Source organism: Vigna umbellata, chromosome 9 (genome assembly GCF_029865625.1).
Source record: "Vigna umbellata cultivar VRB3 chromosome 9, Vumbellata_1.0, whole genome shotgun sequence".
NCBI lineage: Eukaryota > Viridiplantae > Streptophyta > Magnoliopsida > Fabales > Fabaceae > Vigna > Vigna umbellata.
The window spans coordinates 28,654,717-28,681,096 of NC_142173.1; the positions used below are offsets into that span (position 1 = coordinate 28,654,717).

At 32.0% G+C, this 26,380-nt stretch overlaps 2 protein-coding genes across 2 annotated transcripts; both read right to left on the minus strand.

Moving 5' to 3' along the window:
- Positions 1-655: 655 nt before the first annotated feature.
- Positions 656-7,081, minus strand: LOC148193149 (E3 ubiquitin-protein ligase BIG BROTHER-like). The gene is made up of 8 exons (XM_088097997.1): positions 6,987-7,081; positions 6,530-6,727; positions 5,393-5,621; positions 4,959-4,996; positions 2,882-2,926; positions 2,026-2,153; positions 1,099-1,207; positions 656-933 (listed from the first exon to the last, which is right to left on the minus strand). Exons 2-8 carry the CDS (start codon positions 6,668-6,670, stop codon positions 883-885), a joined length of 741 nt encoding a protein of 246 aa, XP_087954123.1. The 5' UTR covers positions 6,671-6,727; positions 6,987-7,081; the 3' UTR covers positions 656-882.
- An 11,164-nt stretch (positions 7,082-18,245) lies between these two features.
- Positions 18,246-20,529, minus strand: LOC148193150 (ADP/ATP translocase 1, mitochondrial). The gene is made up of 4 exons (XM_088098762.1): positions 20,352-20,529; positions 19,319-19,783; positions 18,864-19,235; positions 18,246-18,721 (listed from the first exon to the last, which is right to left on the minus strand). The coding sequence occupies exons 2-4, from the start codon at positions 19,451-19,453 to the stop codon at positions 18,425-18,427; spliced, it is 804 nt and encodes a 267-aa protein (XP_087954888.1). The 5' UTR covers positions 19,454-19,783; positions 20,352-20,529; the 3' UTR covers positions 18,246-18,424.
- Between the last annotated feature and the right edge of the window lie 5,851 nt (positions 20,530-26,380).

A 26,380-nucleotide genomic window follows, 5' to 3' on the forward strand; every position in this document is an offset into this window, starting at 1 on the left:
GGTGCAGGAAGACACTGCCTTTAGGTTTTGGTTAAATGCAGTTACTCTGTGACTGACCCTCATTTATGTGAAAAAATTGAGCATGTAGAAAGTAATGTATTAGTCAGTGTACATTCATCTTCAACACAATCTAAATGCCATTAATAAGGGGACCAGGGGCATTAATTGAAAACTGTCATTTTGTGTGTTTATTATCTATTCTTTTTATCATCAATGCCGACATGGGTTCCACAGATAAAGATAGTCAAGTACCATGTACAATTATTAAATTCCTCTTACATTTAGAATTTTTTCATTTGCAAACGATTTAAATGTATAATGAAAAATAGTCTTAGTATTTGATTAATAAAAGAAAAATTAAGGCTGAAAAATGTGTTTGGAAAAATGTTTTCTAGATTATTGTTTATTTGCATTCGGATACCATGTAATAAAGAGTATAATTACCAAAAATTAGGTCAATTACAAGCCTTAAAAAACCTTCTAAACATAAATGGGGATGATTGTCTACCACATCCTATGGAGCATTCCACACCTGTAGTTCATTTTTCAATTCCATTATGCATGCTCATGAGATTTCTTATTCCCAAATCCCAACACAGCTTGATGAATGACTAGGAAGCAGATTTTTCAATCCTAAATACCAAAGAAAGGGACATAAAGCTTAAAAGAGAATATATTGAATACACACAAAATCACACCTTAAACACAAGATGAGTCTCCATTAGGTTGTTCTAGTAAACAAAACATATATTGAGAGCTGCCATAGTTCTTCATATTACACCTACCTACGTGTAAGAAATGAAAACTTGAAAGAGAGACAGAGAGAGTTGGATGAGAAGCAAAAATTAATGGACAAAAAGGATCCCTTTTGCCATCTTGATGCTAATGCGTTGATTCCTCGCCAAAAACCTCAGTGTTGCACACAGGACATTTCTGAAAAACAAAGTCAAATGGGAACAACAAATGGTAAAGACACAGGATTCAAGTGAAATCGAGAAGAACAATGCAATTAGAAATGTGTGTTCCTTGTATTAAATGGTAAAGACATAGGATTCAAGTGAACTTGAGAAGAACAAATGCATTTTAAAAAGTGTGTACCTTGTTAATGCTAAGCCACTTGGTGATGCATTCACTATGATACAAATGGCTGCATGGCAATTTCATTTGCTGGTCTCCTCTTCTGTATGTCATCTGACAAATTACACACCTATTTTCAAAGCAATTTCACTGTCAGTATATCTTGAAAGTAGAAAATAAAGCTGGAGACTGAAACAAGGAAAAGGTGAGATAGATATCATAAAGAAATGTGATACACAATGTTCTGTGTCAATCTCTCTTCATCACATCATTTAGTAAATTTCAAACTTTTTCTCAGTTGTAAAAATTTTTATGCAAGTTTTACAGATATGATTTCTCTATCATAAATCTGACAGGCAGAAATCCTAGGAACCAGAAAAAGAAAATAATAATAATAATAAAAAAATAAAATCAAACTTCTATGAATCAATGTAGTCCTACGTAGAAAACTAGAGAAAAATGAATCAAATTCTCTGGGAATCGAATTTGAAGTAGGGAACTCAAGTCATTGTAATTAAGACTATCGAAACAGTGCAATACGAAATAACGCATCATTATATTTCCACGCGTATAGGGGAAGGGAGGAAATCAACCCAGAATAAAAAATGGACAAGTTCAATTGAATTTTCTTCTCTATTCCCCGGTTGTTGACTTCGACGATGATGAAAACAAGGGAAGTTACAAAATTGATAAATCTAAAATTAATAAATGCTACAGGCATGAAGCATAGATTGATTTTTAAGCTTCACTTGTCCTATATATTTTTCAATAGATTGACTTTGGTAAGATTAAAGATTGCAATCAAGCATTATAATTTTCATCCCTCTTCCACATAACATTCACCTCATTTTCCTCAACAATATAATATAGTGTTTGACGCTCATTCAACTTTTTATTATCCATATTTTCATCTATTTTATAAAAATGGTTGAAGAACCAGGAGTTTACCTTTTCCCAGAATTTTTTCTTTTGAATAAGCTACCAAATTTGTACTTCGAGGTTGGAAGCATATCAATAAGTTCTTGTGAAAGACCACGGCTCTGAGTCCCAACTGCCTCTCCCAAATCCAGTAGTTCCTGTCACTCACAAAATATCATCGGCTATTGATTCATATGATCTCTAATTCAAATTATATTCAACATACCAATAAAATTGAAAGCTCAAAATATTGAAATACAAATTAGCCCGAGTTAGAGTTAAACCACCGTGCCTTTTTTCAATCATCAAAATTTATTAGACATATACGAAATGGATTCTTTCTATAATGCCAAAGTCCAAAATCTTAAAGGCAACACATTGTTCTATCTTAATAATTATTCAAATAAAAATTGATAGAATATAAAAGCACCATTTCTGTTTGGTTGACGTTCTTTGGACCTATTTTATTCATGTGCTTTACCTTGAGTTGGTTCTTGGCATGGTACTATGAAGGCTTCTATGATGACTAGGTGTATTGGTGACCTGTGTCTAAATGGCTTGTGTAGTGGACTGGGGTGTATTTATATTCACTGGTGTTCACAAAACAACTTGAACTTTTGAGAGAGTTGGCTCATGTAGAAATAATATTGAACATTTAGAAATTTAAGAAAATCCCTAATTTGCTAAACATATTAGAGAATGTAGAAAGTATGTTAACTTTGGATGCTTACCCGACAGACTCAGCATGAATTAATTGAATATGATGTTTAGTAGAACAAAACTAATATAATAAACAATGATTTAAAAGACGAAAAACAATATTCTAAAAGTAAGAAACTACATGCATACATCAGCATTTACACGTAAAACATTTAATGTGCCACACCTCATAAGTCATATTATCAGGATCAATGTTGTCTTGCCATATGACCTGCACAAATACACCAAGGATTATAAGGCTTCAGAGGATAAATTTTTAAGCTGGTTCTGATTATCAAGTTACAAGTTGGAAACAACATAGAGAAGGGTTAACTACTTTTTGACATTAAGCAACTGAAATGCAGAGAGATCTCAACTCATGTTTTTTCAAGTCTTCGTTTTAAATAATATAATTCCCACTCTGATCAAGCTTATAAGAGAACAGTTATACACGGAAGCACATGAAATCAATTTAGAGGATTCAAATAACATCTTTGTGAATTGAATTCTGACACAAACATTGAGCTCCAGCGTGAGAGGTACAAAACCCCTGCTTTTGTAGAAGAACGGAGTACAGAAGAAACAACAAATCTAGTCATGTTTTGTTTATGTTTTACTCATTCCCAATTAGTGATTCCCAAATGTTAATGGTTAGTTAAAGTATAATATAAATAATTAGTTATAACAATCGGTTAGTTACTTATATCAACTAAGACTTCTACCATTTCCTACTGACATCTAAACGCTAATAGGTTCGTTATTGTCTTCATATTTTCCGTACAACTTTTTTGTTTGTTTTTGGATTGGTAACATTCCCATCACTCAGTTTACTCATCAAAGAAACGTTTATTTGGGGACAATTCTTGCTATGATAAAACTGTAGATGGTTTATATGATATAGAAAACATCAGTTCATATGAAAACCGTTTTGGAAGAAAATGAAGTCTAAAAACCAACATATGTAAACTACATTGTTGGCAACAATACAAATACTATTTGATTAAAAGTGTCATCAATCGGTAAATATACCCAGAAAAGGAAGATGAGATAGGAGGCAAAGGTCCACAGGACATGATAATAACAAATAAATGATGTTTAATTTCAAAACTCCTTTTTAGTTTCTAGACGACATAAGAAAAAATTATTCAAATATCAGATACATGTTACTATCAATCGTTGCCTATTGCCAATATCATTCCCTCCTTGGGCATCATCAGTACATAAGTATCAGATAAGTACAAAAAGTACCACAGCATTGGGTATGCACATGATACGGCATGTGAAGGAAATGGAAGCATTGGTGCTTTGCATTAAGCAGATCATATGCTGTTTGGGAAAATCTATAAAAATATTGTTTTGCCACTTTTGTAAATGATGTTAGGACCCAAAAGAAATCACGGACACAATGGGCGGAATTGTTCATCTTGTCTCATTGGCCTAGGGTCTGGAAAGTTTAGATGAGGGAAAATGGTTAAGTAGGAAACTGGCAGAGAATGGCTAGCAGTTGCATTATAAAGATATAACTCTGACATTCCAAAGAACCTAGTCTAATAAGCTGAAAAGACATAGTTTAAACAAGTTTGGTAAAATTTATGGTTAAATTGCAAATCACCCTGTATAACTGTGACTGTTGTGCAACTGGCAGTGTTTACAACTTTGGTTTGTTGCTAACCCCGTAAAGCTTTCAACTTTATAATAAATAAGCCCCTGTTATTAATTCCTAAAATTAAACACAAGGATTACTAGACATAAAGTAAAGTTTAGGCAAACTATTTGCTAAAATAAAAATTAGAGGGTTTGTCTGTCACATTAAGAGCTCAGTGCATAGTGTAATCCATGTAGTCGACCTCATGACCTACGGAAATAAGGTTATTGTTGTTTGTCACACATTGAAAGTATATGCAGACTATTTGCCAAAGTTTAAACTACAGGGATATAATGTTGAAAGTTTAAACAAATTAATTGCAAAAACTGAAATCATGGACTATTTTGGCCAAGAGGCCAGAGTTAAATTGAGTAATATTCATTTTGATCAACATTAACTGATAAAAGTGTTAAAAGTATCCAAAAAAGTGTGCAGTAGATAGATCACAATTTATCATTAAAGTATGCCATGTACACCAAACTATCATTGAAATAATGTCTCCCAAATTTCAAGCATAGGGGACCCAGTGTTCCTACCAGTACAAATGATTGAATATTAAACCAACATTCAAATAGGTAAGGTCTAAAATTGTGGCTCGGTTAATAAGAAAGCTGCCTACCTGGCTACTACTATTGGACTCAAGATGATTTGGACTGCCTGCAAAAGAAATTTGAAAGAGTTAATATATCATACTATGATTCACATAGATTTCCCAAATAATGAAAAAAAAAAGTTTCAATTTAACTCAGAAGTGAGGGAAACAAAAGTAATAAGCTTCACTTAAAAGGTTAGCATGATTAACACTGTTTGCGAAAGAAATCCAAATAATGAAGACGCTACCACAAAATTTTCATGTTTTTTCTGAATAGTTGCAATTTAAAATAGTAATTCCAATAACGAGTTTCATCCAACCCGACAGCCCCTCCCCCCCCCCTAACTTGATTATAGCATAGACCTAAAAGTGATAAAAATACAGCAACCAAATTGCAGAAACCAACAACTTGGCCACAGGCCTTTGCTTACAGTAAAAGAAAATAAAATTTTCTCACTAACATTCTTCAGGGATGGTCTGCATGCTAGTGACTCCATCTCTTCTAGGCGGAGAATCTGTTGTAGCTTGTTCCACAGCAGTAATTGTCGAAGGGTATTCCCACTCAGTCCTGTCAATCTCCATTCTCGGCAAATGACCATTTACCTCATAAGAACTATAGTAAGATGTACTACCAGGGCCAGACAATCCAAACTTATAGGGATTCATGTTCATTGACCAGTAGACACTTTCCTGGACAGAACATAAGATTATATAGTTATGTTCACAAACCAAAACAGAATCTTAGTAAAATATGAGTTAATAAAACAAAACAAAAGAGAATATTTTCGGCAAAATTCAACGCATTCACATATGACAACAACTTAAAATTTAGTATTTAAATGGGTCAAAAGGGAGACACACATGTACACGACACAGCTACTTGGAAATGCAGCATTACCTATCCCCTTTGCAATTCAACAAAAAGAAAAGTACCCATCATTCTCACATTATTTCTTGTACTTGACCATCCAACTCCCATTATTTAAAAATGAAAAAAGAAATCCATGATTTCATGTCAAACATAGTGAATGCTATTAAGTATCTAACTGTGGAGTAGCAGCTGTAATGATAGCAGCAAAAGAACTGAAATTTCTGCTTTTACTCCCAATATTTTCAGTAAAATTCAATTTAGATTTAAACTCAATAAACACTAACAACAACCCACATTTGCAATCCCTGGATGGATAGCATGATTCAAAACCATTAAATCATCCAGTAACACTGAAACAACATAAAAACAAGAATAAGGGGTATATCACAAGTTTATGGTCCCCAAAATACCTTGAAATTCGATTTTGGTCGCTGTAAAAACATAATACATTCTTAATCCCAAAAGTTTAACAGAATCACAAGTTTTTAGTCCTGATATGCATGGCTTAAAAAACAGGTCAGTGAGCACAGTTTCAGCGACAAGGTCAAGTTTTGTGGGACTCTGTGTTGCGACCAATTGGAGCCACATTTAACCACAATTTCCAACAATGTCAAGGATCGCGAGGAAACCACACAACTTCACCCACAAAAAAAAAGTACAAAAGCTGAATTTTGCCATATTTGGCCCAAAATTTAAAACAAAAATAAAAACAAGAAGAAAGAAAAACCTGATCAGGCATTGAACCAGCAAAGGCATAATTGACGGGCACATGAGAGAATCCTTGAAAGAAATCCACAAAGTTTTCATTCACAGCATAAGGAAAACCTGCGTCTACATAATGCAACCCCATTTGTCTACCGTCATTCATTTTGTACTTCCAAGAAGAATAGAACACCCCACTCTACACTATACCCTTCAACAACAACTGCAAAAAAAAAAACAGAAAGAAAAAGCACATTACACTTCACCAAACACGGCCTTCAGCAGCAAATTCTTAAAGGGAACTACATCGAGAATCACAGCGACAACCTTCGAATCCGACCGAAAACAAGGTTTGTTTGGCCTGAATTTCACTCAAAAAAATTGAAAAAAAAATGCTTGTAAAAGTTTGGTGTGTGGGGTGAGATTGAGTGTGTGTTTCTGGAGAAACAAAGAGAACAAGAGAAGATGGAGAGTTGAATTACCTTCTTCACATTCAGAATGGTTGGAGGAGTGAGAGAGAGTGTGTGTGTGTGTGTGAGAGAGAGAGAGAGGGGGGGGTTTCTATGCTCTGTAGGAAATGGAAATGCAATGTGGTTCTCCTCCTTTTGTAGCCATTTTCTTTGGGATTGATTTGGGAGAAAGTTGAAAAATGTAATTAAATTTTTATTTTCTTGTAATAATATTATATACTAACTATTATCATTAATTTCATCTACAATCTTCTCACATTTCATCAATAGGTTAACAAGTAAAATAAAAGAAGAAACTAAAAATAAAGAACACAACAATATTTTGTTTTGTTCTCTTTTGCACAAGAAATATGTTGTTTCATTTTTTTTTCTTAAAACATAATTTTGATACTAAAAAAATGTCAATATTATAATTTATTAAAAATTACCAAAATGTGAATGTAACTAAAAAAACACAAAAAGTGTTCCACAAAATTAAGTGATGATAGAACTGATTTTACAAAATTATGTAAGTATAACAAACTTCACTTACTAATAAGAAGCATTAAAAAAATATGGAAAGAAATGTGTTACTAACCATTTTTATTAGAAATTATTACAAGAAAAATATTCCCTTTAAGTTTGCTAGACTCAATTATTTTACTAAAATATCAATATAAACATAAAAGAGTGGTAGTTTAATAAAAGTTAGTTAACTAGAATTATAATAAAAATATTTTTTAAAGTATTTTTCATAAAAAAAATAAAAGAAAACAAGTGGATAATAATTTTCTCAAATGGTCAATTTTTGTCAAAAAATTAATGACGTAGCGGTAATGACCGATGCTTCCGTTCGAATGGGAACCAATCCCATTTGCGGTAATGAAATATTGAAATACCTAACACTCTTTAATTCATAAATTATAATTAAAATAAATTTAAATTATTTTTTATAAGTCATTAAAAGAAAACATATGGATAATGAATTTTTAATGTTCAATTTTATTTATTTTTTCAAAAATTAACTACTCGTATCAGCAGATGATGCTTCGGGTGAATTTAGAACCAATAGGATTTGCAAGTATAAAGCAATATAATTTTCATTTAATTTTATATCTAATAATATTATATGTTATCCACCCAAAAATAAAATAAAAACCATTATCAATGTTCATATATGTTTTTTTGTCAAAATTTTAAAAAAATAATAATTGGTGATTCATATAATATAATTCATGACGTTGGCACATGTTTTACTATTTTAGTACTAAAAAATAATTTAAAGTTTTTTTCCTCTAAACTTAAAGTTTTACTTTTTAGTTAGTTTAATTAAATATTTATCCATATTTTTCATGTGACTAATAAAATATTATTTTGTTAAATTGTTAATGTTAATAAACCTAAATCAGATGAATGGGTTAAAGACAAATTTTACTATTTTTGAAAATTTTAATAAGTTCAAAATGAATTTTTCAACATTTTAAAGATTTTAACAGATAACACATAAAGAAAATAAAACAAGACACACAAAATTTTATACTAGTTGGAGTTTACATCTAGTCTTCTTCTAAACAATCTAAGTTAGAAGAAAATCTACTATAAGAATGTTGAGATTACATAATTACAAGATCTCTTATGTAATCTAAATGTCTAATCAAATAAGAATAACTTTTATGGTGATGCTACACACACTTACTTAAGAACCTTGCATATAAAACAAGTATACAAGGGTAATAAGAATTTAAAGAAAAGTAAAGAAACGAATACACCTCTAGTGCAGATTTTATGCAAGAAACTAGAAACTGTCACTCCTTAGCTACTTTCACTCATGCTTGTATGCTTGTAATATTGATTTCACCCAATTGATATTCTTTCTCTCCAAGAATGCTTGAAGGTTGTTTTTTCTCCACAAATGAATGTTCTAACAATGTATTTTGTACTTTGGAAAAGAAACCAAACTCATTTATATACAAAAACATGTCTATTATAGTTTTAATCGATCATGTATGTAACCTAATTGATTGAAACAAAGAGCTGCTTCGCTTCAAAAGATTTAATAATTAGTTAAGAACCTATTTCTACAATACATGTATTTTAACATATTCAACAATTAGTTAATTTCATTCAAAACATTGAAAGATCATAAAAAACAATTTAACCATATTTTGAGCATCATCAAAAATATTTTCCTACTCAAATTAACTTAACTAGGCCATGCATAAAAAGTATTATTTGTTTCTACTGCAATCAACAAGGTCATGCATCAAATTCATGCTATTATAAGAAATTTAGTGTTTCTAAAGGAAAATTAAAATGGGTTCCTAAGGAACCACTGAACTCCCCTAACATAAAAGGACTCAAATTTAGTTAGGTACCTACCACTTCTCTCTAATATGTGTTGTAGGCTAATCTGAAAGGAAGAAGTCTATGTAGTACTTAGATAGTGATTGTTTAAGGCACATGGATGGAGATGCAAGCAAATTCAGGAAAATATCTTACAAAATCAGTGGACATGTTACATACAGTGACAATAACAAAGGTAAAATCCTAAGTACTGGAAAGGTAAGAACTCCATCAAATTTTGAAATTGAAAATGTGTTGTTAATGGAAGGCCTAAAGCACAATCTGTTAAATATCATCCAACTATGTGATTGATAATGTTGAATTTTACCTATATTTCTTTTATGAATAAGTAAACAAAATCAATTCTTTCTTAGCTTTCCACCTTCTTTATGCCTCATTTTATTGTGTTTCTAAGTAGTTACATCTTGAGTTGTATTGATTTAATTTCATCACTAATCCCCACTTTTTACTTGGAGATCACTCACATGAAGCTCACGCGCCAATCCAAATAATCAAAGAACCATAGAAGCAAGAAGAAGTGTGAAAAGAGAACATTGAACATAAGTGTTGTGGCTGGGGTGCAGCTGGCGTGCAGTGAGCCCCATTCATCTCGACTTGCTGCCGCTGGGTGCAGCTGGAGTGCAGCTGAGCGCTGCTCTCTAGATACTGCCGTTGGGGTGCAGCTGAGCGGTCTGTTACTGAATGCTACCGTTGGGGTGCAGCTGAGCGGTGGATGCTGATGTGGAAATTTGTCTATTTAGGGCTGAAACTCGAAGGGCTTTGTATCTTTTTTGACCCAGACGCGTTTTCTTTCATTTGGAGCACTTGGAGGTGAGCTAGGAGCTGTGGGAACAATCTACTTCTTCCTTGGGTCTTCTTTGTTCTTCCATTTCCATCCTTGTTGTAAGCTCAAGCTCTCCATTCATGGAGAGCTAGTTTCATTGTTGTTGGGGTATTGATACAACCACCAAACTCTTATGTATTGCTACTGATTTAAATGTATTTGATGCTTCTTTCATGATTACTAGTATTTTGTTCCTTCTCTTAAAGCTTGTCGTGACATTGCTATCCATGGCATGATTTTAGGGTTTGCTTGATGTTGGGAAATATTGTGTGAACCTAGAACTGGAACAAATTACCCAAAGGGAATTGTATCTAGGGATATAACTTGAACTTTTGGTTGTCTTAGGTCTCAAGTCTTAAAGCGGATTAACTTGTTAGTTTTCCAAGGAATTGAGCTTAATAAGGAAGTTTAGGCTCTCTCTACCAAGAGATTGGGTTTGAGTAATTTAGAAGATTGACATTAGTAAGTAAATGAAGAAGGTGTAAATTTGCATGCATCAGAGTGAAGTAGGTGAAATCATACCCCAACAATATCAATTCATATCACTTCTAATCTTATCTGTTTCCAAGTGTTTGAGACATCAAAGATCGCTTTTACTATTTACGTTTCATCGTTACTTTAATTGCATAAAAACCCAAATTATGGAATCATTCTTTAGTTTAAAGTAGTTAGAAATCATACGATTGTTTGGTGACACGAGTCTCTTGGGAAACGATATCCGGTCTCACCGGTTTTATTACTTGAACGATTCGGTACACTTGCCGAAATTTCCTTAACAGTGATAAAGGCTTAAAAGTTACCTTTGAAGTAAACCACTACTTAATATGTTGTGCATCCTCTGATAAGTTTGTTTTCATTGTCAAATAGTATCAAAACATTTACATGGTTAACTTTGAAAACAAATCTTTTGATTTTATTGTATGCTTGCTTTCTGTTGGTTGCAAAACCAACGACAAGTGCACCAATCGCAACGTAGAAAGTGATAAATGTCGTTCTCTCCCGAGGGACTTGTGCAACATATGATAATTCTTCCTTTCATAACTCAATTAGACATCAAAGTGCACAAAACAACACAATAAATTCTTTTTGGTATTTTATCAAACAGTTGGTGTGCAAGGAATTTAACATAGTGTATTTACAATTTGTCAAGACTAGAATTCATCAATTTCATTCTCATGCATTCACAAACATCTCAATTCCATCCAATATGTATTCAATTTTAATTTTAGGTTCAAATCATATTTCTCAATACATCATGAACCACAATTCATGCATGGGCGATCAATCCAAAGCAAGCATTAAGCATAGAAATTGAATACTAACATGAATTGGAAAATCATATATCATTAACATCACAAAATACATAAGAATTTCATGTTTTACAACTAATCTCAACAAATAGGAAAAACCTCATTGGTGGAGAACATAGGGTTCTACAAAATTGAAGAGATACGGAAGAAATTGGAACCAAAGAGAAGATGCACAACCTTTCCCAAGGTTCTTGGCAGCTACTCCATGCTCCATTTGCACCTCCCATTCGCAGTTCCATCTCCAATTCATGACACATCTTCTTCCTCAACCCAAAAAGGACAAAATCACCATTAATGAAGCTTGAAGACCCAAGGAGGAGTGAGAGAGCTTCCCAACACCCCAAACAGCCTCCAAGAGCCTCTTTCAAACTCTCTAGGTGAAGAATGAAGTGTAGGCGGAGAATAATTCCCAAAAAAAATCAAGAGACTCATGTTTAAATAACCCAATTTGACAAATTAGCATCGTCACCACTCAAGCGGTAGCCCAGCGGCAGGATTCCAGAGAGCAGAGCGCTCAATCGCAGCCCAACGGTAGCCCAGCGGCAACAATTTTGACAACATTCTAAAATTCAAGTTCTTGTGCGATTCTAAAGTTGTCCAACATGGGTATTTGCTTCTAATTGATCTTTTATTGTCCCAAAACATGCTCCCTTGAGTTCTTGCTTGTTTTTCTCCACTAGAATTGCTTCCTATTTATTTATTTCACACACTCAGACAAAGAGATTAGAGGTAAAAACAAATATATATATATATATATATATATATATATATATATATATATATATATATATATATATATATATATATATATATATATATATATATATACTAACTAAAACACAAGAAAACTAGAAAACACATTAAACTTGAGGATAAAACAAGGTAAAAGCTATGAAGAAGTTGATTTATTCACAAAATATACACACAAAAATGTGTAAAATCAACCGTTATCACTTGCTAAAAATGATGAACCATGATTGTGGCATAAGAGATTAATATTCATGTCACACTTAAATAAACTAGTCTCTAAGAATCTTTTTAAAGGATTACCTGAAATTAAGTATGAACAATATAGACTTTGTGATGAATGCCAAAAAGGAAACTAAGTAAAAACATTATTTAAGTCAAAACAATATATGTCCACCACAAAGGCTCTAGAATTAATACATATGGATTTGTTTGGCCCATCTAGAAAAGAAGTATAGGAGGAAATTACTGTGCATTAGTACTTGTTGATAATGTTTCTAGATTCACTTGGACTTTATTTATTTCATCTAAACGTGATACCTTAAAGGTTTTTAAGAAGTTTGCAATTGTTCTTCAAAATGAAAAAGACTTAAAAATCAAGTTAAGTAGGAGTGATAATGGAGTGAGTTCCAAAATAAAACTTTAAAATATTTTGTAAAAACTATGACATTTCTCATAACTTTTTAACTACTAGAATACCACAACAAAATGGTGTTGTAGAAAGGAAAAAAATCATTGAAGGAGTTAGCAAGGACCATACTGAATGAGAATTCACTACCCAAATATTTTTGGGCTGATGCAGTAAGTACTGCATGGTATCTGCTAAATAGAACTCTTATAAGACTTATTTTGAAACTTACACCCTATGAGTTATTCAAAGGTAGAAAACCTAACATGTCTCATTTAAGAATTTTTGGTTGCAAATGCTTTGTGTTAAACAAAGGCAAAAGTAATCTTGGAAAATTTGATTCTAAGGTTGATGAAGGTATATTTCTTGGCTACTCACTAACTAGAAAAACTTACAAATCTATAATAAACGTACATTAATTGTAGAAGAATTTTTACATGTTGATTTTGATGAAATTTATTGATAGCATAACTAATACATCTTCTCCAAGAAATAATATAGATTTACATGAAATAAGTGTAGATTGAACAAAAGAATTGGAAGGTGCTTAGGTAGAATAGAAACCAAATGATGCTAAAAATACCCTCTCAAGCAATTTGCCCAAAGACTGGATAATATCGAAAGATATGTTAGTGGAAAATGTGATAGGAGACTTATCTAGAGGGGTATCTACAAGGAAACAACTGAATTAGTTTTGCATGAATGTTGTCTTTGTGTCACAAGTGGAACCAAAGTCAATAAATAAAGCTTTAAAAGATGAGAATTAGTACCTAGCTATGCAAGATGAATTAAATCAATTCAAGAGGAACAATGTTTGGGAGCTTGTACTAAGAAATCATGTTCATTAAGTAATTGGAACAAAATGGGTGTTTAGAAGCAAAATGGATAATTCTTGTGCTATTATAAAGAATAAGGCAAGACTGGTTTCAAAAAATATAACCAAGACTAGAGAATTAACTATGATGAAACTTATGCACAAGTAGCTAGAATATAAGTAATCATAATTCTTCTACCATTTCATTAATGTTGAACTTCAAGTTGTTTCAAATTGATGTGAAAAGTGTCTTCTTGAATACATTTATTAAAGAAGAGGCGTATGTAGAACAACCTCCTGGATTCCAAGAATTTGAATTTCCTAATCGCATCTTCAAGCTAGAGAAAGCTCTATACAAGTTAAAGTAAGCACCTAGATCATGGTATGAAAGGTTAAGCGAATTCCTACTAAATGGTAACTTTCAAAGAGGAAGAGTTTGAAATGTCCTTGATAGGAAAACTTAACTTCTTTCTTAGGCTACAAGTGAAACAGAGAATAACGTGCATTTTCATCCATCAATCAAAATATTGCACTGAGTAAAGAAGTTCAAGATGGACAACAATAAAGAATCCTCAACTCCCATGGCTACAAATGGCTATTTAGATAAAGATAAGGCTGGTATAAGGGTGTAGACCAAACAATGTATAGAGGTATGATTGGCTTGCTACTTTATCTAACTATCAATCGTCCAAATATAATGCATAGTGTATGTGTTTGTGCAAGATCTCAATCATGTCCAAAAGAGTCACACATTACTGTTGTCAAAAAGATAATGAAGTATCTAAAAACAACTAAAACACTAGGTTTATGGTATCCAAGGGGTGCAAATATATCACTTGTGAGGTATAATGATTTATATTTTGGGTATAGTGATTCATATTAGCGGCACATGTCACTTACTAAGTTGTTCCTTAGTCTCATGACACTCAAAGAAACAAGCTTGTGTAGCATTGTCCACTAAAGAAGTTGAGTACATTGCAACTGGTAGTTGTTGTGCTCAATCAATATTGATAAAATTCCAATTGGAAGACTATGGTGTCTATAAACCCTAGATCAAATACCTCTTATGTGTGACAACACTAGTGCTATAAACCTAACTAGAAATCCTATTCTTCACTCCAAGACTAAGCATATAGAGATCATGCATCACTTCATAAAGGATCATTTTTCAAAAAGAGAGTGTAAAATTGAATACATTGATATCATTCACCAATTAGCAGATATCATTACTAAACCACTTCCTAAGGATAAAGTCTACATTATTAGAAATGAATTAGGCATCTTAGATGTTGCATGTTCATCCAATAAAGTAGAAATTACATTGCTCTACTTATATTAACTAATTTGTAATCGATTAATACTACTAAGATCATTCATAATAATTTACAAAGTTGTTCTTTATTTTAATCGATTAGACCACTTATCTAATCGATTAATACACCTTATACACTCAATTGTATTTATTCTTCTTCGTTTTAATCGATTACATCATTTGGTTAATTGATTATGCACATCCCTACCTTCCTCTGCACCAATCCTCACTACCATGACATCCTCATCCTCTAAACCCAAGAGATTCAAACGCACTGCTAAGAAAACAAGGGTTGTTGGCCTTGTTTTTTGCAGAATTACTAATTGCAGTAACAGCTGCATCCCAACTTTCCGAAAGAGATGATAATAATATTAATGCTTTCAACTCATCCTTAAAAGTTATTTGTACTTATGAGTAACCGAGTTACCTTCACCCCTTTTGAGGTTGACAAGTCTGCGAATCAAATAACTTTATTGGTTGCAAAGGCCTTCTCATACATATTTGACAACGTGTGTATCAAATCTGCAGTTGTTTTCTCGTTCATGATGTTGAACACAACATTCTTGGCTAATGTCAGCCGAATCACACCAAGGGTTTGTCGATATAACAACTCCCAATTTGACTGCTCCATGTCATCTAACTTCTCCCATCTTAAAGCTAGATACAACTTTTTTTTTAAAGGTAGTCATCTGTCTGCATCTTCTAGAACCGAAGTCACTGCCATTGAATTACCCAATCTTCACCTTCCCTTCTTCCATTTCCATTACTCCTGTTGTTTTTGAAAAAAGCTCTCATGACTTCTCTAAACCATGCTTCTCAAGAAAAAAGAAAAATCAACCTTTTCTAATGTGGAAGATCAGACAAAGCTGCAACCACGGAGCATATTAAGAAATTGGCTCTTGATACCATTTGTTAGAAACAAGACAATAAAAGAGGAAAGAGAAAAATAAGGAGACAAGAATTTAACATGGTTCAGCGTAAATGTTTATGTCCAAGACTAAACTAGGAAGTATATTTATTTTGGTTTGTCTCTCAAGCTTTAGAGATGGTTACTTATATAGCTAAATAGAGAACAACATCTTATAGTATCAAGTGATGTGAGACTAAATTAAGCTCCACAATACTAATAGGGTGAGTAACCATGCTCAATTAACTCAGAAGATATTTATTTGATTCATGTGTTAAAGGACAAATCCAAACTGACTAGGCTGAACTTAAAAAAATATTGCCCAAAAAATATTCAAGTCTTTACTAAATTTTTAAAATGATATTGCGTAGAATTAAAGACTAAAATAAAACGTATTTTAAGAAAAATATTATCTCAATTTAAAAGACAAAAAACATACTTATGTCCAGATAATAAAGAAGAATCAGATATTAATTCAACTGCAAATAAATCAGGTTAAAATTGGATGAAATTGAATTAATTTATGAGAAAATAATGAGAGAATTTAAGAGATAAGTTGATTCAGAGGGTAAAGTTAACCATTGAATCAAACATTGAAATCTGGGTTATGGTGAAAGGAAAAGATGAATTGAAGTTGGAAATGGCACACAAAAAAAATATATATGTGCCCACCAAATTTTACAACATTAAAGATTGTTGGAATTGGAGATGATATAAAAAAAATGGTGATCACCACATCCTATCCTATGATGATCAAGAATTTAACAAAAGGTAATAAAGTAGTAAAATTTAAAACTTAAAAAAAATTATAAACTAAGATAAAAAAGAAAATGGTAATATGAATGTTAAGGAAAACACAACTCAATGTGTTGAGTTATTGTATGTTTTCTAAATTTGTTCCTATTCATAAAAGAAAAAAAAATTATGTATAATAAGTGAGAAGCAACACCATGCAAGAAAAGATGAAAAATCTGCAGAAGCAGAATTCATCAGAGACAAATGTGTCTGCTGCAAACGACACTACAGTGTGTGCCACATACAGCTGTTTTTTCAGCATTCAAATTCTGAATTTCTGAAACCATACAATCCCTTTTGTAGACCTAAACAGGGTTCACCTCCCAAAACCAACGACTTTAATAAATAAAAAAGCTAAATTTATTATGACAATGCATAAGGTACCTCTAATCACAGAGCATGTCTCGTTCAATTTCCTTTTTCTCTTGGAATTCAATTAATACTAACAGTGAATGTTCAGTTCTGTCAATTTTTATTATCTGTGTTTGAAAATTTGTATTAATGTTCTGCTTTCTATCAAAAACTTTAATTAGTTTGTTACCATGTTAAATAGTTTGACAAAAGGAACGTAATTTTTTTAGTAAAATCTTTATTTTTATTCAGAAAGGTTAGCTTTCTTCCTCTTTCAAAAAACAATTGTGAAAATTTTATCTAAAATTAATTTTTTTTGGTATTATTTTATATGATTATTTTCATATTATCATGGGTAATATTATTTTTAAATTGAATATAGATGTTTGTTCTAACTTTATTTGCTCTTGGGTCCACAGATTGGTTGGAACATCGGGAAGCTCATTGAGTCAAACGAAGAAGATAGGGACAAGTGTACCTAAATTAAATAGAAAAAGACAAAGTGGTGTAAAAGAAAAAAAAAACAAGTTACATATGCGATGAAAATTCAATTAAAACGATAAAGAGATAGAAATCTCAAAGAAAACTAAAAAAAAAAGGAGTACTAAAGAACATATACTGAAAAAAATATATTTTACTTTCAAAATCATCTTATAAATCTCTTCAAAATAGCTAAATATCATATATATCGATTTCCATGTATAAAGTAGTACAACAATCAAGAAAAATGCAGGATAAACTATGTTTTTATTACTCAAAATAATCAAAAACTAGTTTTGATTCCTTCAACATTTTTGTGTTGTCATTTTTAATTTTTTTAAATTTAACTTATATTCCCTACGTGGTTTTGTTTCTGTTCCCAATCCTCTAACGAAATTCATCAGATTTTGTTTTCAAAAATTTGATTTGGTTAACTTATTCATACTAAATTTACATAGATTTTTCTTAATCAGCATGACATATCTCAAACGACTATTTCTTTTATAATGAAGGAAATATTATTTATCTACTGTAAAACGAATACAAGATATAGCAATTAACTTAAAAGTTGCACCCTTTGCATGAACAACCATATTCAGTGTTCATGAAATTGCTTTTTTAAGTAATATTTTGTAGTGTGTTAGCTTTGGGGTTGGAACATAGAATAAGAGTTTATTGTACAAAATTTGAAAAGCAACAACATTCAAACAAACAAAGAGATTAAATTCAACAGAGTAAATGCAGAGATAAAAGTAACTCTCTGAAACAAAACATTTAGCAGTATTTCATGAAATTAAAAGTGACAGTGTCACTCAGATAAATAACAAAGAAAACAATAATATCAAACTTTGATCAAAATTTAAACAGGACAAAATTGCATTGAGCAAATCATAAACTCAATGATTTTCATGATCATCTAATCTAAGTCACTGGTGGAAAATTAAGCTCCACCAGAGCCATACTTCTTGCCAAAGACTATGACCTGCAACTTGTCATAACCAGCCAGCACACCAGCACCGGCAACAGCACGAAGAATGTTGGCACCAGCTCCCTTAAACAATGACTTTGCACCCTCATTCTGAAGGATCTGTGTGAACGCATGCATGGAGCTCTTGTACTTCACAGCTTCACCAGATGTCATCATCATTCTTCTTCTCACAGTATCAATTGGGTATGAAGCTAAACCAGCACCATTCGTGATCAACCATCCAAGAGCAAAGCTAGCGAAAAAGCTATCCTGCAAACACCCAACAAAATCACAGTCGCATGTTATACATACTTGGACAAAAACAAACATTTGACAATGTTATACTAAAAAAACAAACTACATTCGACCTTAAACACGACTAGACTTAGAAGAAATAAGCATGGAATAATACCTGTAAAGAGCCGGTTAAGAGAACTGGTTTGAGGGAATCATACATTCCAAAGTAGAGGCCACGATACACGATGATTCCAACACAGGAAATGTTGAAGCCACGGTAAAGACCGGCAACACCATCAGAAGCTAATGTCTTCCTGTAGACATCAACAAGGCCATTGAATTGCCTTTCTCCACCCTTCTTTGCAGCCTTGGAATCATTAGCCAGACGGGTACGAGCGTAGTCAAGGGAGTAGACAAAGAAAAGGGAAGAGGCACCGGCAGCACCTCCTGAGGCCAAGTTGCCAGCAAACCATTTCCAGTAACCATCCTTGTCCTTCTTGAAGTTGAAAAGCCTCTTGAAGTAGTCCTTGAATGCAAAGTTCAGTGCCTGGTACAATCAAACAATGAATGATCATTCATCTCATATACTGTTATACTGCATAATGAATTTGCTAACTTTGAAATACTTACCTGAGTAGGGAAATAACGGATGACATTTGCAGTGTTACCTCTCCAAAGGGAACCAAAACCCTCTTCATTCATTGTCCTCTTAAAACAGTCACCGATACCTTTGTAGGGCTCAGAGAGTCTACCGGCTTTGATCATCTCATCCTGGTTCTGGATCAAGAGCTTGACGCGTTCGATGGGGCAGCAGCAGTTTTGGAGACGGCAGCAGAAACTCCACCCATGAGAAAGTCAATGAGGAAGTTTCCCTTCTCAGCAGGAGAAGCAACAAACAGAGGTGAGGCTGCAACAGCAGAGAAATCAATTGCACCTCTGCATGCTGGCATCACTGGATACTGAAATGCTGCATTGGAGTAATTCTGGAAAGATCGCCTCTGGTGGTACAGTGGAAGGCCAGTTCGAAGATGTAGCTGACTTGCAACCTTCTCCATCACTCTAGGATGCTGAACCTGATCAACCATGATGTTTTTCCTGAACAATGCAACCAAAGTTCGTCATGTAAAACCAAACACGTTTTAAAAATCCAACCATCAAATCTTAATGAATCTGTAATATAATCTTAATGATAGACAGTAAATTCAATCACAAATCTTAATCACAGTATGACAATTAAACTTCAAAAATATAATCTTAGGCTGAAATCTAAGATGTTTTACCCCTTGCTCTGCTTATAAAGGGCAAACAATAATCAAACAATGTCTCATGTCCCATGTCCAGGTAAATTTCTAGACTGACAACAGAAACATGAGAAGAAAAAACATAAACAATGAAAATATTGACAACCTTTTAACTCCAAAAGTTAAAATTTTTGCAAAATGCAAGGGAGAAAACACGATCAAACATTAAAATTACATCGTGCAAAGAATTAAAATATGAAATATAACCGATTAAAATATCAAAAATTGAGGCATTTCATTAGAGCTGATTCAATTTCTAATATTTGAATATAAATGCAAATATGATTATTATTATCTCAATGACATTTCCATCATCAACCCTTTCCTTTCTTAGAAATTATTAAAAATAAATAAAAACTTACTGATAGAGAGAAATTAAGGTTGAAAAAGTAACCCCAGAGGAAACTTGTTACGAAAGCGTGAGACAGAAGAGAAGGAAGATTACGAGAAGCTTGAGACAGAAAAGAGGGAAGAGTGAGGTGAAAGGATGGGAAAGATTAGGTTTAAAAGGAGTGTGAGTGGCTGTGCGAGTTTGTTGGAGAGGAGAAGACTCTCTAAAAATGGAATGAAACAAAGAGTTTGTTTATGAATACGTAGTTATAGGAGTAGGAGAGTGAATCACGAAGCAGTAGGAGAATGGGATGAAAACTGACCGAGTAATTTGATTTTTCTTAATTTTTATATTATTTTAAAAACCGTTATATTTGATTAATTAGATTATTTTTTATTATACTTGAAATAAATAATTAGTAATAGGTATATTTTAAAATATTATTCGTATAAAAATGTAATGTAAATATTATAATGGATTTAAATTACAATATTATTTTGGTATAAAGTTTATTTAATTAAATAGTAAGTAATTCGATTATTTTGTAATTTAAGTTTTAATGGAATTTAAAAAACGTATATTATTTATAAATTTTCTTTTGATAAAAAAATGAGTCTATAATTATCCTTTTTTTCATTTTTACTTATCATTTTATTTAAATTTAACTAAGTTTTTAAATAATCATTTTTAAAATTTAACTATTTTTCTAAATTATATAAATAAAAACAATATATTAAATAAATAAAAATCATTTACAAAATAAATAAAAATTATCTATAATTAAATTGTAAAAATTATTTATATGTCTTTTTATGATTATAATTTTATTATGGTAAACATATATATTTTCACTTATAATAATAAAATAAACAAACATATTATTTATATATATATATATATATATATATATAAAAGAATATAAATTAAATTGGTTCATAGAAATTTATTCTATATATTGACATGTATTATGAGATTTATCTCTAACACATCTTAATATTTTTAATTTTGTATTACATGTCTTTATTGTGAGTTTGTTATTATCATATGAATGATACATTCAAAGTGGTTAGATATGATGAAATCCATATTATCATTGTGATCCTAAAATATTTAGATAAAGTGAATTTTAATAATGGAGAAAAATTCTTTTCATCTTTAAGAATTATGAATTTACAACACTAATCAAAGTTTTTAAAAATAAATCAAAATATATATGCGAAAACTAGATTTTATATATTTTATAAGTAAGTTTAATATATATATTATATATATTATATATATATATATATATATATATATATATATATATATATATATATATATATATTATATCAGGTTTGCTACGCCTGTTTTTCAGTTTGTACATTTTAACAATGTGTACTGGGTTTTAGTAGACAAAAATATCCTTATATATCATGGATTCTAAGTTTTAAGGTTAAGGGTATTTTAATAATTTTCATTCTCAAAACTAAAAAAAAAGAAACCCCCAAACCCCTTACTCACCTCCCTCGTTCCTCTCAACCATTTCTTTTTCATCTCTCTCACTCCAACCTTTTCTCTGTCATCCTTACTGTAGCCCCAATTGAAAAAATCAGAACGCTAAAGATGCAACCAGTTCGTGTTGAAGATAGTCGCACCAAGTACTACAAGAGGAAAGTCATCAGATTGGTGAAAGTGGTCTGGGACGAGAAGACTGACGACACTACATGGGAAGTGGAGGATGCCATGAGGGACTTGTATCCCCATCTATTTCCGGGTAAGTCTAAATTTTCGAGGACGAAAATTTTTGTAGTTGGAGGGAATGTCAGACCTCATTAAAAACGCACCCAAAACCCCTCTGAACGGACGCCAGGTGTCAAGCAGCGAGGATCCGAAAATCAGATAGTGGAATGCAGGTGTCAGCAGATGAGCGGACGTTCATTTTAAGCAAAACTGAGTTTTTGAAAATTTACGTCACACTCTCTCTGCATGCACCTTCTTCTCCAAAACTCTGATCTTTCATTTCTCCTTCTTCTCTCTAAAAAGCTCTCCCTTCTCTCTACCAAAACTCACCATTTCCCTACTCCGATTTCCATTCAGGCACCGTAGAAGCACTCCCGGCGTTCAGAGCTTCAGTTTGAACCGAACAGTTTCGAGTTCTGAACTGGTAAGTTCTTCTTGTCCTTAGCCATTCGTTCTTTAGTACATGCAAACCAAGTTCTGGTTGCATGATGTCGTCTTGTCTAAGCTATTGTTGGTTTTCTGTTGTTTGGTTTCGTTTGAAGAATTGTTGAGCGTTGAGAGTAGAAGAAATTGTAGTCAGTATTCTGTCTAGGACGTTCGTTCATGCTCAGAGGTAAGGGAAGCTTATTTAATTTAATTTGTATGTTTACTGTGCTGCATGAACGTTCGTTGTGTTGTTAAATTAAAGTGAAGCATGATTGTTGAGATATTTGACTATGTGAAATATGATGTTTATTATGTTCTGATGTATGAGGAAATATGAAATGTGCTATGATATGAATGTATGAAATTATGAAGTTATATGTTGAGAAATGAGTTTGAATATAAATGAATTCTGGATATGAAATTTTCCTATGATAATGTACGTTCGTCATTGAATGGTCATTGATCGTTCGGTAATACTAGTAACATTGGTTAAAATTGGATTCTTTCATTTGGAAAGAATCCTAGTTGAGGACGAGCGTCTTCGTGTGGTAATACTATGTTTGAGCGTTCGGCCAACCGTAGTTGCATCTGAGTATTCTGGGATAAACTTAAGTTTTGTAAATATATGTATTGTATATTTTAGTTATTCTTAAACACTATTCCGATAAAATCTTATTATATTTATCAAGCTTTCTAATATAAGTTTAGTAGTGCTCGGTCTCAGACCAAGCGCTCGTGCTGAGTAGTGCTCGGTCTTACACCAAGCATTCGTGCTCGCTTCTTTATAATCTATCTTGATGAAACTAGTGTTCGTCCAACTTCAATAGAATTTTCTCTCTACCGTGGTCGGTCATTGACTAACATTCGTTTTCTAAATGTGAATCCTTCTAAGTATTTTCTTATGAAGGTCTTAAAGTATATACATCCATTTGGTTTCGGCTTAGAACCTTAATATCTGACATGGTTCTTTCAGTGTTTGATTAGAACTCTCAAGAGTCAATTCATCTAATTGTCTCACTTTGTAATTAACGTTCGCTTCATTCGTTTCTTGTTATATCTATTACACTCAGTTTCTTTCTCAAACCGACAGTAACCCTCTCGGTCTTATTCTATTCTGGAATTGGAGACCTCTCTGTCTCGCTCCAAGCGTTTGTTCTCGTTCCGAATGAGGGTTGAACGTTCGATATCTGGTGTCCTTAATAATCCTTGAACAAAGATGGAATTTAAACGATTGATAATGAAAGATGAAGAAAATATGAGATGGATGAAATGTTGTGGATTATGAACGAGCGTTCCAGGGAGGAACGACTCATTAATGAATAGTGAAATTGTAAAGTATGAATGTGATTATGCTAAGCTGTCGATTCATCCTGATGTTCCGTGAGTACTCGTCCTCACGTAGAGGGGAGTAGGTCATGTGTGGGAACGGCAGGAGGTCCTAGTCCTTAGGGTTTCTTTGGATAGATAGGACTAACCTCGGGTGGCGGCTGATGAGGGTATTCCAGTTACTACATCACTCGGGTGCACGAACGTCGTAACTACACAGATTTCATACAGTCCGGACAGCCAGTCTAGTATTAGGCCTTGCTTGAAACGTATGATGAAATATATCTTATGTGTTTGAATGTGAGAAATGTATGTTTATACTTGAATTAAATTATATAAGCTTACCCTGTGTTTTCCTGTCCTGTCTTGTTTGGTACGTCCATCTTTGTCATTGCAATGATCATCTGTGTGGATGTGAGCAGAAGGAGACGAGCTGCTAGAAGAGGCGCTAGAAGAAGAAAATTTGGTCGAGGTAGAAGTGAAGATTGAAGAGTAGGACGTTCAGTCATTAGTGTAGTCTATTGTAAGGTTGTCGTTCGATCACCTTCCCTTTTATTATGTATGACCATTCGGTATTTGATCTTGTAAACCGTTTGGTCAGGTTTGCTTATCTTATATAGTTTATGATCACTCTTTTGTAAGATCGTTCGGCCGTAAACGTCCGTTCGGTTTTTAGTATAAAGACTAATCTGAATTATTAATTAATGTGATTATTCTATTATATAGTTTTGAACTGTATTTTTGGGATGTTACAGTACTCATTGTCTTTTAAGAGGTAAGAATCAATGTTTAGTTTATTACGCAAGTAAATAATAAATAAGATAATTAATGAAAGATAATTAATATATCTTGTAAGTGTTATTTATACTTACATTTTATGGGTTGTTCATTGGATGAATTTGAACTTATTGATTCAAATATTTGTTGACGTTTGAACTATTACAATTAATCATATAGTTAAATGTTTTATATGATAAATATATATCAATTTAGTAATTGAACATGTATTCGTTGAGAGACAAGTTTTATCCTAATATGATCGAAACCGAAACGTATTCGATTATATATAATACAGTTTTTATAAATATTAGTGTTTAATGTAAGAATCCAATTAAAACTATATTCCTTTTAATCATGTCATTTCATTAATAATATTAAAAAATTTATAAAAACACTTATAACATGCAATATATATATATATATATATATATATATATATATATATATATATATATATATATATATATATATATATATATATATATATATATATATATATATATATATATATATATATATATATATTATATAATATAATATATATATTATATATATATACCAATCCAAACATTTTATAAAACAAATATTTTCATTCAATCATAATTAATATTTATCCAGACAAGACTCAATTTTAAAATATTTATACATTAAACTATACAATTATTCTTGCAGTTTCTTTGTAGTTTTGTTGCTAATAAAATGTGGCGGACGGAATCTTTGTAACATATATATAATTTTTTTTAAATCACTACATATAAAAAGATATTATGAGTTTAAATTTTATACTGAAATATTGTTGGCGTGACTTTTAAGATAGTTATTTAAAATCAATATAAACATTTCATGTCACAATTTATAATTAAATAGAAGTGAAAAAATAGTCATTTATATATTATTTTCTCCATAGGTTTCTTAGAGTATAAATTTTCTCCAACTTTCCTCTTATCTATTTGTCTCTATTTATGTTAAATATAGTGAAAATTATATATGGGATTAATCTCCTTTGTGTTAAATACACACATAGAGTTTTCTATTTATAAAAAATCCAAAATTCTCGACACTTGAAAAATGAAAAAGAGCAACATCGATGCTCTAAAAGGGAACAAATCCATAACTTTAAAAGGAACTCTGATGAAGGGAGCAAATCCATAACTTTAAAAGGAACTCCGATGAAGGGAGCAAATCCATAACTTTAAAAAGAACTCCGATGAAGGGAGCAAATCCATAACTTTAAAAAAAACTCCGATGAAGGGAGCAAATCCATAACTTTAAAAAAAACTCCGATGAAGGGAGCAAATCCATAACTTTAAAAAGAACTCCGATGAAGGGAGCAAATCCATAACTTTAAAAAGAACTCCGATGAAGGGAGCAAATCCATAACTTTAAAAAGAACTCCGATAGTGACAGCGGTAGACGATGAATCTTATGAAATTTTTAGGAGCTGCCAACGGCCATGACGGCCGGCCGCCGGCAGACAACAAAGACCACCGGAAGAGATCAGAAAACCTGCTCTGATACCATGTTAAATATAGTGAAAATTATATATGGGATTAATCTCCCTTGTGTTAAATACACACATAGGGTTATTTATAATAGAAGAAATACGGGACAAGCCCAAAATACAAATGAGAAATAATAACAAACTAACTATAAAAGATAAAGATAAAAGATATAATATATCTAACAATTTAATTATTCTTTCTTTTTACCATTTGTCCAAGTTTTCTTTATTTTTTTCCCATGATTTTTATGTGGTATGTACCCAATGTTGATGGTACCCAAGAAAGACCTATATTGGAGAATGTC

Bases quoted from the DNA above. Each gene is read 5' to 3' on its own strand.
- LOC148193149 (XM_088097997.1), bottom strand. From the start codon at position 6,670: ATGAATGACGGTAGACAAATGGGGTTGCATTATGTAGACGCAGGTTTT. The intron at 2,927-4,958 runs GTAGGCAGCTTT...GTATTTGTGCAG, and splicing joins AGTCCAATAGTAGTAGCCAG to GTCATATGGCAAGACAACAT. The intron at 2,154-2,881 runs GTGTGGCACATT...TGTGAGTGACAG, and splicing joins CTGATAATATGACTTATGAG to GAACTACTGGATTTGGGAGA.
- LOC148193150 (XM_088098762.1), bottom strand. From the start codon at position 19,453: ATGATCAAAGCCGGTAGACTCTCTGAGCCCTACAAAGGTATCGGTGAC. The intron at 19,236-19,318 runs GTAAGTATTTCA...TGATTGTACCAG, and splicing joins TCCGTTATTTCCCTACTCAG to GCACTGAACTTTGCATTCAA. The intron at 18,722-18,863 runs GTATTATTCCAT...GGGTGTTTGCAG, and splicing joins TCTTAACCGGCTCTTTACAG to GATAGCTTTTTCGCTAGCTT.